Below are 13,161 nucleotides of genomic sequence, written 5' to 3'. Positions count from 1 at the left end.
GAAAGGACCTGGGGGGGCTTCGGGTGGGCTGGGGGGTAAAGAAGACTGGGGGGGGGGGAGAGGGAGATGCAAAATAGAAATGGGGATGGGGGGAGAGGGAGGGAGGGGAAGCGGGAAAGCAACAGTCCTTCTCCTCTTCCTCTTCCTCTCCCTCTCTTGCTCTCTCTTAGCTCCGCTCCTCGCCTTCCCCTACGAATATATTTCCCGGCTATCTGCTGGGGCGTACTACGGCGGGGTAACACTAAAGGGCAGGATTAGATCTCAATAAGATCTAATGAAAAGGGCTGCCTCCCTCGAATCACTGAGGGGGGGTACTAGATTCTCTCCTACTTCGCGCGAACTTCTTCTCTCTTCGTCTTCATGCTTTCTATTCACTGGCTTCTCTTCTCGCTTCTGAGCTCTTCTCAAATGATGACTAAGGGCTAAAATCTCGTATGAGTAAGATATAGCTCTCCCTTCACTTAACGTCTGGGAAAAGATGCTCGTAGCCTGGTGGGGGCTTATGTGAAAAAGGGGGCTGGAAGAGGGGGAATGCAGTTAAAGTCTTTGGGCTAAAGAAAAACTACAGTCTGAGAAGCTGATAGCTAGTGACGGCCAGGTGGGCGGAAAGAGTTCGGCGGTCTCGCCCCGCCCTTCATCCGTTCTCTTCTCCTCTTCTGCCCATACTGCTATCTCGTTGCTCTTAACTCTCCAATGGCTTCGTCTCCTCTTAGACTCTAAGAGCAGGAAAAAAGCTCCTCAGCCTGCTCCTGCTGTCTCATAAACCGTCTCCCTCTCATTATCTCTCGTCCTCTCTTCTCTGTCCAACGGGTACCCCCCTCTCTCTTCTCCTACCCCTTGTTAGCTCTTGTGCCTCCCTCTCCTCTCTTCGTCCTGGCTCTAAGTGCTCCTCTCCTCTCCCCAACCCTCTTCTCTTCTCTTCTCCTCTCTCCTATATATTACATGTACATTATATTAGTATTATGATTATATTAGTTATAAATTCATTATTATTATATTTACATTATATTATATTATATTATATTATATAAATATATTATTGACATTATATAAATAGTAATATTATTTATAAATTCATTATAATTATATTACGGAGGGGCATTATATTATATTATATCGAAAATATACAGGGTATTATATTATATAATCTTAATAAGATTATATTATATCAAATATCAATATTACTATCGATATAAATCTATTATACTATACTATATTATATCCCCCATATACTCTATAATCCACTCATTTTCTACTATACATATACTACGGATCTCATTCTATATATACTATATTTTATAACTATACTACTCTCATAGAATACCACAATCTTATCTTCGGTATTCTCCCTCTCTACTATCTATCCATGGAATTATGCTCTAGTCTTGGCTCTTCTCTCGCTACACTCTCCTCAGTCTATCATATAAAATATATTAGATATATTATATATAAGTCAGAAGTTTATAGTTTTAGAATATTATCTACAATATCATATATAAATTTACAGACACTAATTATATTATTTTGATTTATATTGATAATGTATATTAATATTATATTATATTATATTATCTTATATTCTATGCATATTATATAACAAATCTACTAATATAAGTAATCCAATTAGTTTATATGGATACTAATAATGGATTACTGTATGTCTCTTAGATATCTTCTCTTCTCTTCAACTATGAATCTTCTTCTATTCTCTTTTCTCACAACTACTCCATCTCCATGCCCCTTTTCTCTTTTTCTGCTGTTACTGACACTTCGTCTATCTCCCTTTGGCTGGGGGGAACTTTCGTCGTTCATGGCTTCTACTTCATCATTGCATCTTAATGCTTCTGGCTTGCTCTTCTCCATTATCCCCACCATCTTCTCTTCTCTTCTCTCTGCTCTCCCCTGACTCTTGGGGGGGGGAGTGCTCTTTCTTCTCCTGCTCCCGCCCCTCTTCTCTCGATTCTCCTCTACTCTCAATCATCTAAGCTCCTCTCACCATATCCCTCTCATCTCCTCTCCTCTCCCCCCCCTCTTCTCGTCTGCTGCCCCCCGGGTCTTGATGTGGGTTTTTAATAACCTTACTGATGGGGGGCGATTCATTCTAGGCATAGGAAGGGGGGAGAGGGAGGGGGGGGGGAGGGGGAAATAGAGGGGGAAAGGGGGGGAAATAGGTTAGGAGGAAGGGAGGAGGAGGATGGAATAGGAGAGGGGAGGAAAAAGAGGGGGGAAGGAAGAAAGAAGACAAGAGAAATAGGAGGTGGGAGAGGAGAAAAGGAAGGGAAGGTCTCCCCTAAACTGCCAGGGATGCCGGCGCGTCCCTCACGCACCCTACTGGCCGTCTGGTGGGGGCGGGGGTGATCGTCGTGTCTCTTTGCACCTATCTCTGAACACTCTTCTCACAAGGTATGGATTTCTCTTCACTCCTCTCTTCTCTTCTTTTGAAGGCCAACGAGGAGTATGAAGGTTGCTAGGAAGGAACTTTTTCTCTCCCCCCTCGTCCTCTCTCTCCTCTCCTTTACCTCTCCATCTACTACTCCTCTCCTCTCCTAACGTCCTCTCCTCTCCCCTTCCCTCTCCTCTCCTCTCCTCTCCTCTCCTCTCCTCTCCTCTAATCTCCTCTCCTCTCCTCTTCTAGTCAACGAGAGGAGTTTATGGATGAGATGTAGAAATATAATAAAATATGACAAAATAGAAGAGAGAAGTAGTAAGAAAAAGAAATAAGGAATAGAAAAAAAGAAAAGAAGAATAATATAATATACGAAAAGACTAAAAATATAATATATAATAAGTATAAATGAGTAATTAATGAGTTAGTCTGGGAGTCCAAAGCAGGCGTCGGGGGCGTTCTTTTCTTCTCTTCTCACTCTCGGCCATCTATAACAAATGAGAAACCAACCCTCTCCGTGCTCCGTCGTGTCAGTGGGGGTGGGGCACGTCTCCTTCTCCTGCGGGGGGTCCTCTGCTCTCCTGCTTGACTCTATACATACTAAATCTCATCTCCAATATGCATCTCCATAGTATACAGCATATTCTCAGCACACAACACTGATCTCTGTCTCAGCCCTGGTTAGAAATAGCACGAGTTATGAGGAGGATGTTGATAAAAAGTCCCACATGAGCTGCTGGTTATTATATAAAAGCAGAAGTGAAGCACAGACTTTAACACCAAGGTGATTTATACAACACCACAAATAGAAATAAACTCTTTCCCAGAGGCCAAAAAATGGAATTTACTCTTGTTATATTGTCTTCATCTTCAGTATTGAATGTCTCATGTCCCACTCCACATGTCCCACTCCACATGTCCTACTCCACATGTCCCACTCCACATGTCCCACTCCACACGTCCCACTTCACAGCGGTGGTTAATATGAAGCTCGTATGAAAGTAGACACAGAGTAGAATTTTAGGAATTCGTAGAGTTTTATTAGTATTTCTGTTTTTTCATAGCCAACTAGTGGCAATACATAGAATCATAGAAATGTTCCAAAAAAAACGTCTCCTCAGATGTTTCTAACTTCAAACCTGTTTCTGCTCCCTGAGATGCTCCAAGTGCCTGTTCATAAACATCTCCGATCTGAAGCCGTTTATCTTCAACCGCTAAAATTCAGTTCATCTCACCATGAAAGCCAGCAGAGTCCCGACTCCTTTCATCAGACTCGCAGACAGAAAACCATTTATTTATACAGATGTGATGAAAATGTCTCATAAGTCTATTTCTATTCTGCCAGCATGATGGAAAAGCAATGTACTGGTAAAAAGTGTAAACAAACAAAAAAAAAACACCACTTTCCTCCAAGAATGTCAATAAATCTTTACGGTCGACTTGATAAAAAAAAAAAAATGCACATACGTAAGCAGTTCTAAACAAATAATAGCATCCAGACTGGCATAATATACAAGTTGCTGAGCAAATCGAAAATGGACTGCAATGTCTGTGCATGACTAGCAAAACAAACAAACAAACAAACAAACAAACAAACAAACAAACAAACAAACAAACAAATAAATAAATAAATAAATAAATGTACATTCACAAGTGTGAGATTAGTGTTACATTGCATTGTGAAAAAAATGGCTTAATATGGATCAAACCAGGGGGACACGATGGCTTAGTGGTTAGCACGGTCGCCTCACACCTCCAGGGTCGGGGTTCGATTCATGCATGGTAGGTTGATTGGCATCTCTGTAAAATTGTTCGTAGTGTGTGAGTGTGTGAGAGTGTGTGTGTGCCCTGTGATGGGTTGGCACTCCGCCCAGGGTGTATCCTGCCTCGATGCCCGATGACATCTGAGACAGGCAAAGGCTGTCCGTGACCCGAGACGTTCGGATAAGCGGTAGAAAATGAATGAATGAATGAATGAATAAATAAATGAATGAATGGATCAAACCACACTAATACATTCTAGTGTATTTAGTGACCAGATCCACTTCCACAGTTGTTTGCTTGCAGACAAAAAAAACTCCAAAACACACTCAAACACTCATTCATTATTCATTCATTATTCATGTCTACAGCACCACCCATATTAAACTGTTTACACCACATGATGTCTTACACTTTCACTCAATTGCTGATTGACACACCACATTTCAATACATCATCCCACTGCTGCTATTACACAAGTGTATATGTTTGTTTTTTGTTTTTTACAATACTATTATTCTTGCACCATGATCTGTATTATATACAGGATGCACACCGGTTGGTGCTATATTGTATTTTGTGTTTTGTTTTGTATTGTCTGTTGTTTTGCATTGTCTGGAGAAGCTACTTGACTGGAATTGACTTGACTTAAAATGACTTGAATTGAATTGATGACTTAAATTGAATCTAATTGACATGACTAGGCTTGTTTAAAAATTATTTGAATTGAATTGAATTGAAATGAATTTATTTGATTTGAATGGAATTGACGACTTAAATTGACAACTTGAAATGACTTGAATTGACAAATTCATTTGACTTGAAATGAATTTTATTTAATTTACTTGAATTGACTCGAATTGAATCGAATTGAATCAAATTGACTTGATTTGAATCGAATTGACTCGATATGAGTCTTCTTCTTATGTTTCTCATCACAGCTCATCTAATTCCATGTCTGCTCTATTTCCACGTCTATTTCAGCCTGCATTTAATTTCACTGACTGTGTGGAAGAATCACAGAAGTCGCAGAAGGAAATACACAAAGACACCGAGAGATACGAGGAGGAGACAGGCTCGTCATGAGAGGAGGACAGGCTCGTCATGAGAGGACAACAGGCTGGGCTAGGACAGGCTCGTCATGAGAGGACAACAGGCTGGGCTAGGACAGGCTCGTCATGAGAGGACAACAGGCTGGGCTAGGACAGGCTCGTCATGAGAGGACAACAGGCTGGGCTAGGACAGGCTCGTCATGAGAGGACAACAGGCTGGGCTAGGACAGGCTTGTCATGAGCGGACAACTGGCTGGGCTAGGACAGGCTCGTCTTGAGAGGACAACCGGCTGGGCTAGGACAGACTCGTCATGAGAGGACAACAGGCTGGGCTAGGACAGGCTCGTCATGAGAGGACAACCGGCTGGGCTAGGACAGGCTCGTCATGAGAGGACAACAGGCTGGGCTAGGACAGGCTCGTCATGAGAGGACAACCGGCTGGGCTAGGACAGGCTCGTCATGAGAGGACAACAGGCTGGGCTAGGACAGGCTTGTCATGAGAGGACAACCGGCTGGGCTAGGACAGGCTCATCATGAGAGGACAACAGGCTGGGCTAGGACAGACTCGTCATGAGAGGACAACAGGCTGGGCTAGGACAGGCTCAAAAATAAATGAACATGTTCTAAACAATTTGGACAACACACAAGGGTGTAAATAGATACATGAAACAGAAATGTAACTGAAAACTGGTGGGTTTAATGACACCAAAACATGAAGGAAACAGAAAATAACAAGATGGGGTGGAGACAGGACGGGAATCAATAAAGGTACATGGGTATATAAACAAAGAACAAAGAGAAATAGAAAAGGAACAAAAAAAATAGAGCGCTGTAGGGGAGACTCGTGAAATAACACTGAGATTATAATTACAAAAAAAAACGAAACTAAAAACCTGTTGTATTTTGTTTCAAAACAATCTGGTCTTGGGCTTGTTTTTTAAATTGTCATGAACTGAATATAAAATATATCTCATGCTAAAAAAAAAAAAAAGAAACACATCTGAAACGGTGAAGTTCACTTTCCTCGAAGAGGAAGAGGAAGAAAAAGAAAAGGAGGAGGAAGAAGAAAAAAAGTAGAAGAAGAAGAGGAGGAGGAGGAAGAAGAAGATAAAGAAAAAGGGGAAGATAAAGAAGAGGAGGAGGAAGAAGAAGGAAGACAAGGAAACGAAAGAAGAAGAGGAAAAAGAAGAAGAAGAGGAGGAGGAGGAGGAGGAGCAGGAGGAAGAAGGGGAAGAACAAGATGATGATGCTGAAAAAGAAGTGGACAATGAGGAAGAGCAAGAAGAAGAAGAAGAAGAAGAAGAAGAAGAAGAAGAAGAAGAAGAAGAAGAAGAAGAAGAAGAAGAAGAAGAAGAAGAAGAAGAAAATCTTATTTTAAATCAGATATAAAGTCCTGGCTGACTGGATGTTCACACATGAGTGATGTTAGACTGCAGCATGTTTCTGTTCCTCTAAACTCCCGGCCATGCTTCAGTGCCTCCTCGGCACATTTAAGGCAGGACCTACAGGGAACAGGGAATTAGAAACAAAAAAAAAAAAAAAAAGAGAAGAAAACAAACTAAAAACAAACACATATCACAGTCTTTCTTAAACAGTTGTTATATATATATATATATATATTGCTGGAACCTTTTGTTTTATTTTAGTAAAAACATGTTTTATAGGATGATTTATCCACTTAAATATTTTTAGATTTTATGCCATTAGTCAATACAATAACTAATTTTACTATGTGTCAATAGTGAGCACAAGCTTGCAGGATGATCTCGCATCACATCGCAGGGCACCGTGCACTACTCTAACTTTCCCACTTTAAACTCACCATTCCACCATTCGAGAAACCCTCACAGACACGTGAAGAAGTCCTCCACTCTACAGTGACACTAACTCCATCTGAGGAACCGAGGCCCTGGAGCTGCGCTGCATCCGTGATGCTTCGTCACCACGATGCCCCACGGGGTCGCCCTTTGTAACTGAATTCTAGATAAAAACCTTTTTCTGCTGCAACGTGTAGCGAACAGAAGACAAAAAACACAGCAAAAAATATATTTTCGAGACATTTTCTAGCAGATTGGATTAATGACCACCAACAGACCTGATCTGAAAATAATGACTCCGTAATTAATCTAAAGATAGTAATGAAACAACAGCGCTGGAAAAGAAACATTAGTGTTTATGGAATAGAAGAGAATTGGCTGCTTTGTTGTTAGAGAGCTTAGTAATAGCAGGGATTAAAAGGTCTTAATTTAGGGCACATGAAGCAAATCTGCCACCAGGAGCGTGAAATAATCATTTTGACTAGCAGTTCAGATCCTGGGCTTTCTGTTCTCTTGCTAGCAGCAGGGATGTAGCACTGTGCTAAAACACGGCTGACGGATATGATGACTCCGACGTTTTCAGACGCGGACAGCCTCGTTTCAGTAAAGCTTTTCCAATTTCAACAGCATGCGAGAACCTTTTCTCTATATATTTATCCATTATGGTAAGAAGCTACACAAGAATCCTGTCATTATTTTTTATTTTTTGTCTTGGGAAACAAAATATGAATTTACAAGAAGCTCATGGCCTCCTACGCGGCTCATATAGGCAGCAGAAGGTAACCTTTCAGATAAGGTCAGTCCTATAAATAAACCTCTAGGTAGATCAATAGTCATGATGATCACAGACAAAGTGACAATGGATACGTAGAAGGAAGTCCAGTGAGCTTTTTTTTAGATCATTTTAGCCTTTTTTTCTCCAGACTCAGTGTTAGAGTCGTTGTATGATAACCAAACCGAACCCAGGTCTTCTTTAGAGCAGCGCTCTTCAACCAAATTGTGGTGCAGTACAAGCTTTTTCAGTCTCAGTGCTATTTTTTGTCACTTGAGAAAAAAGAGAAAGAAATAAAAGCAAACTAGTGTGTACTATTTTGTGACCCTGCGTGCACAGTATAAAATTGTACGATCATTTCCGAAAGAGTTCAAATCTAAGATCATGATCCGTACACCTAAAGGAATTCGTTATTTATTAATTTATTCACTCTTTTTTTGCCAGTACACTTGCAGGCAGAATGGAAATAGACTCATGGGACATTTTCATCATGTCAGTATAAACAAACGGATGGTTTTCAGTCTGTGTGTCTGATCTAAAATGGGGACTCTGGGGACTCAGGACTCTGTTGGCTTTCAGGGACAGATGTGTTTTTCCCTCTGTTCATAACCTTAGATTTAGCTGCTCATGGACAATCAGTTCATTTCAGAGACCAGGAATGGGTTTGTTATCATTGTTTCCTTTGAATATGTAGAAAAAAACTAACTTCTAACTTTCTATTTCTATATTTCTATGAATATATCGCTCCTAGTAAGATAGAGGGAAAAAAAACAGAAATACTTCTGAAGCATGACAAATTCTTAAAGCCCTGCAGGTCTACATTCATATTAGCAATTAATGTTTTATAGACAGTATTGGAGACCTAGACAGGTTGCCATACAACAATACAGTGCAGTAGAGAATAATATTCAGTGACAGCTGGTCAGGAATTAAAGAGCTAAAAAAAGTCTTTTTTATAGGAATTTAAATAAAAAATAATAAAAAAAATCACATTCATATTTAGACATTCATTTTCAAGTCTGAACATTAAGGTTCGGTTACGGTATACAAGACAAAACATACTGTTCTGTCGTTTGTCCCTTTAGGTCGTGTGTACGATCCGTCTATCAGTTCTAGTTTCTCCTTCAGAAATCAATAAATGAATCCAAACTGTTCATATTTGAACTGGAATTTATTACATGCACTATTGTATTTCATGTGGTCTTCTCAGTCACTGATGATGATGATGATGATGATGATGATGATGATGGTGATGTGGTCAGCAAAGAATTAACACATGAAAGCAATCGATCAACACAGCTGAGCTAGAAAGAAACCAGCCTCGGTTTCTATGTCATACTATTTGGTATATTTATAATTATGAGCGTTAGTTATGGTGCTGATGTTCATGGTTGAACAAAAGTCAAAAAGGATCCTGTAAGAAAAGACAAATAAGACAACACGGATGTCATTTTTTTTTATGTATTTTTCCTCAAAGGTAAAGGAAGGCATTCATCACCCAGGTTTACACCAGGCGTCTAATACTGCTATTAAAATACTGTCGTTAATTAGTACAGCAGCTATGCTGAAAATATTCTCATGAAAGAATATAAACACAGCTAGATGGCATGTTAATCAGAGCACTGACACCTTCAGAAAGAGAAATGGTGTAGCTCAGGCATGCATCCAACACCCCTGTGACTGTGGGATAAGAACATGCGGGATTCCAGCCATGACAGCCAGGCAGATCAAAGCGTCCTGCACCCGCTCTGTGCATCTCAATGGGCTGCACTCTGCCCTCACCACTGCTGACTTACATCCTCCTGAAACATTTGCACATTTTTGTTCTTTTCTTCTTTTTTTTTTGTTTGTTTTGTTTTTACTTTTAAGGACATTCTGTCATGTCGGTCTTACTACAAACCACAAACGACGGTCACGAAACTCGCTCTCTTGCTCACTAAACTCTATTCATTTAACGGGAGACACAAATCCGTGCAATTGCACCTCTGTGGCACAATGTTCTCCATTACAGACCTAAGAGAAGCAGGAATGCACCATGATATTAAAGGTGATCTGCAACATTCATCATTTATTGTGCAAACCTTCTCATACAGCGTGTCGTCTCTGCCACATTGAGGCATCACCGTTTCTTTCAGAGGATCGATGAGAAAATTATGACAAGGGTGACTTGGAAAATATGGTGACATTCACTTAAAGCAAAAGCCAGGCATGAAAAGACAAGCAATGTCACTTTTAGACATTTTCTTTAGACGGTTCAGTGAATAAAACTGCTATCTGTCTACAACAGTTGACTTGCACTCTGCATTGATGTTTGTGCTATTGTAACTTTAGTGCAATTTAACATGTCATGATGGACTCCATAGCCTTAACACCAACCATAAGGCAACATTTATAAATATATCAAAAATAGTCATTCACAACTCTCTTTATTATAAAAACGGTACAAAAGCTTTGTCGGCCACAAGCGAGACGGACATATTTTTCAGTTCCTCGGCAGACTTGACACTTTTATAGCCCAGCCTGTGTAATATCTTTTGGCACACAGACTGTGTGTAGTCTACCATGTCAAAGGACAGTTTGAGCCTCCAGCTCTCAGCGTTAGCCGCCGAATCTCTCACTGTTCCATATTTGTGTTTGGTCAAGAGCTCATTACTCCCCCTGGTGTTTGCGTGAATCCAGTCTACTACATTTTTGTCCATTGATAGCCCAAGGTAGTCATAGATATCCTTGGTTTTCTGGAGAGGGTTCCTTGCTAAGTCCTCGTATCTCACCAGCATGTACTTCCCTTTAAGCCAGTATGGGTGACTGAGTCCTGTTGAAACAGAGTTCAAAAAGTCCTCGCACACGACTGTCAGCTGAGTCAAATCTAGGTTGTAGGGTTTCCTTCCGGTCGCCCTCCAGATCCTCCACAGACGGTACGTGTCCCGGAAGGTCTCGATACGTGAAGCGAGGATTCCTCGTGGGTCTCTGACCAGCTGAATAACCTTCAGGTTGAGCCGTGGATCCTCTACCAATGCCCGCAAATCCCCGATTTCAGGGACCCGAACAATCTTTATAGCAACGTGCCGCTTATCTCGGCAAGATTCGGCAGCAAGTGTCATGTTAAGAGTCGCACACTTTTTCACACAGTCGCCCTCCTCTACATTTGTCTCAGCAGGACTGAAAGCGTCACAGACGGGCTGGGAGCAAAGCGCTCGGCTTGCCCCGCGACGGAACAACTTGTCCGTTGTGTGGTTGGTTGGTGGAGGTTTGATGTAGTTCTCCAGAAAGTGCAAGTCACATCCATAGAGGCTTCGCAGCAAGTCCCGGCTGGCTCCCAGCATCACTCTTCTGTCTGCCGCATTCCGGCTGTGGGAGAGACGAGGAATCAAAGCTGTCTGGACATGGTAAAGTGGCTCGAACAGGTAGAAGATATCCAAGTGCTGATTCAGCAGCTGTCCCACAAACGATGAGCCACTGCGTGTCGTGGCTAACACCAGGATGTGGGTCTTGCGTGATGTGTTGAAACTAAAGTACGTATATTCATCACATCCACGCTCGAAAAGGCTGTCCGCTTCCTGGCCGCTCAGACTGCAGTTCTGTTGGATTGGCACAGGGCAGAGCTGGAAGGACTTGGACGTGAAGGTCCGGATGGCGGTGTACTGGATTGCAATGGAGGCCAAGGCTAGCAGTATCACAGCCTTCCAAGAACATTGCATGGCTGGGAAACTTCATCCAGGCTCTGCGGACGGGAACTAGTCCTGTCTGGAGTGCAGAGAAGGAAACGTTTCATTACTGCCACACAGGGACATGACCGGGAGCAACACAGAGCGAGCATTCATGCCTTCCAGTGACCACAGAGGAGGAGGAACACGTCAACACACCGTTCTCCTTTCAGAAAGGCACTCGTGTGAACAGTGCTGCTCAATCTGGGGTAAAACATTCACATGGAAGACATTTGATGTTTTGTTTTTAGCGGACACAAAAAATTCTGAACTGCATGCACATATAACGTCATAATTTTTTTTTAAGTCCTCAACAACTGAATATATATATACATGTGTTTTTCAGGCATCATTTATTTGATCATATATATATATATATATATATATATATATATATATATATATATATATATATATATATATAGAGAGAGAGAGAGAGAGAGAGAGAGAGAGAGAGAGAGAGAGAGAGAGAGAGAGAGAGAGAGAGAGAGATTTTAAAGCAAACTGAGAGATTTCTTAAATCTGGATTGTCTTAAAACATGTTTTCTAAAATGAATAATATATTTTTTTCTTTCAGGAATTATTAATAGGAAGGTAATGATTAATTAACATATTATTATTACGATGCACAAAGAACTGAAGTATGTCGAGTGTGAAATTTCTTCCCTCTCACCGGCAGTTCTGAGCTTCCGAGCTTACAGTTTAGTTTCAGATTAAAAAGCGCAATAATGGAGATCCATGCGAACACCAATGCAACTGATCCTGTGACTGAACAACAAACCCGATGTGATTTGTCTTCTCCTCACCTCCGAGCTGGTGTTCAAGCCGTCACGAACCGCAGCCTGCAACAGCAGCAGCATCAGTGAAAGTCTGGGATGTTCAGATGGAACAGAAGGAGCGATGCCCGCGATTTAGATCCACAGAGCGCAAGAAATATTAAAGTCTTTAAATACCGTGAAATATAATAGCACTTGGCTGGAAAGAGGAAAGAGGACGAGAGAACAACTGATATCTCTGCCTGAGTGCGAATGAGATAATGTGCGTGGGTTGGTTGCTGGTAAAAAAAAAAAAAACCTGCGCGCACGCGCTGAGCGGCACACACACACACACACACACGCACACGCACACGCACACACACATATACACACACGCGCACACACACATATACACACACGCGCACGCACGCACACACACAGACGCACGCACACACACACACAGACGCGCGCGCGCACACATACACAAACACACAGAAAGAGAGAGAGAGAGAGATGATGATGATGATGATGAAGGACGAATAGGCCACCCCAACACCCACTTCTCTCTCTCTCTCTCTCTCTCTCTCTCTCTCTCTCTCTCTCTCTCCACGCGTGCTCACTCTCTTCTATTCGATTCAGTTCTATTCGAATCGATTCTAAATGAATCGTTTTTGCCGATTCAGTACAGATGCATTCACTATAACACTTATACTATATTGGGACCTATATCATCATCCAAAGAAATTAAAGAATGAAAAAAAAACTGAGGGAGAGAAGTATATTTTTATCACAGTTTATCACAGAAGACTAACACAGAAGCACAAAGTGGGGGACATCCTGGACAGGGAGCCAACCCAATGCAAGGGTGCACACACACACACACACACACACACACACACACACACACACACACA

At 41.6% G+C, this 13,161-nt stretch overlaps 1 protein-coding gene across 4 annotated transcripts; it reads right to left on the bottom strand.

Annotated features, from left to right (window-relative positions):
* Positions 1 to 8,246: 8,246 nt before the first annotated feature.
* LOC113650758 (carbohydrate sulfotransferase 1-like) lies at positions 8,247 to 12,602 on the bottom strand. 4 transcript variants are annotated; one of them, XM_027159262.2, is made up of 2 exons: positions 12,166 to 12,602; positions 8,247 to 11,696 (listed from the first exon to the last, which is right to left on the bottom strand). In XM_027159262.2, the coding sequence occupies exon 2, from the start codon at positions 11,484 to 11,486 to the stop codon at positions 10,218 to 10,220; it is 1,269 nt and encodes a 422-aa protein (XP_027015063.2). In that variant the 5' UTR covers positions 11,487 to 11,696; positions 12,166 to 12,602; the 3' UTR covers positions 8,247 to 10,217. The 4 variants fall into 4 exon arrangements, with proteins under 4 accessions (XP_027015063.2, XP_027015066.2, XP_027015064.2 ...); XM_027159265.2 differs by having other exon boundaries at positions 8,247 to 11,532; XM_027159263.2 differs by having other exon boundaries at positions 12,299 to 12,602.
* Between the last annotated feature and the right edge of the window lie 559 nt (positions 12,603 to 13,161).

The sequence above is a fragment of the Tachysurus fulvidraco genome, chromosome 13, assembly GCF_022655615.1.
Source record: "Tachysurus fulvidraco isolate hzauxx_2018 chromosome 13, HZAU_PFXX_2.0, whole genome shotgun sequence".
Classification (NCBI taxonomy): Eukaryota; Metazoa; Chordata; class Actinopteri; order Siluriformes; family Bagridae; genus Tachysurus; species Tachysurus fulvidraco.
The sequence above is the reverse complement of the archived record's forward strand: the minus strand, read 5'-3'. Positions and strand labels throughout refer to the sequence as shown.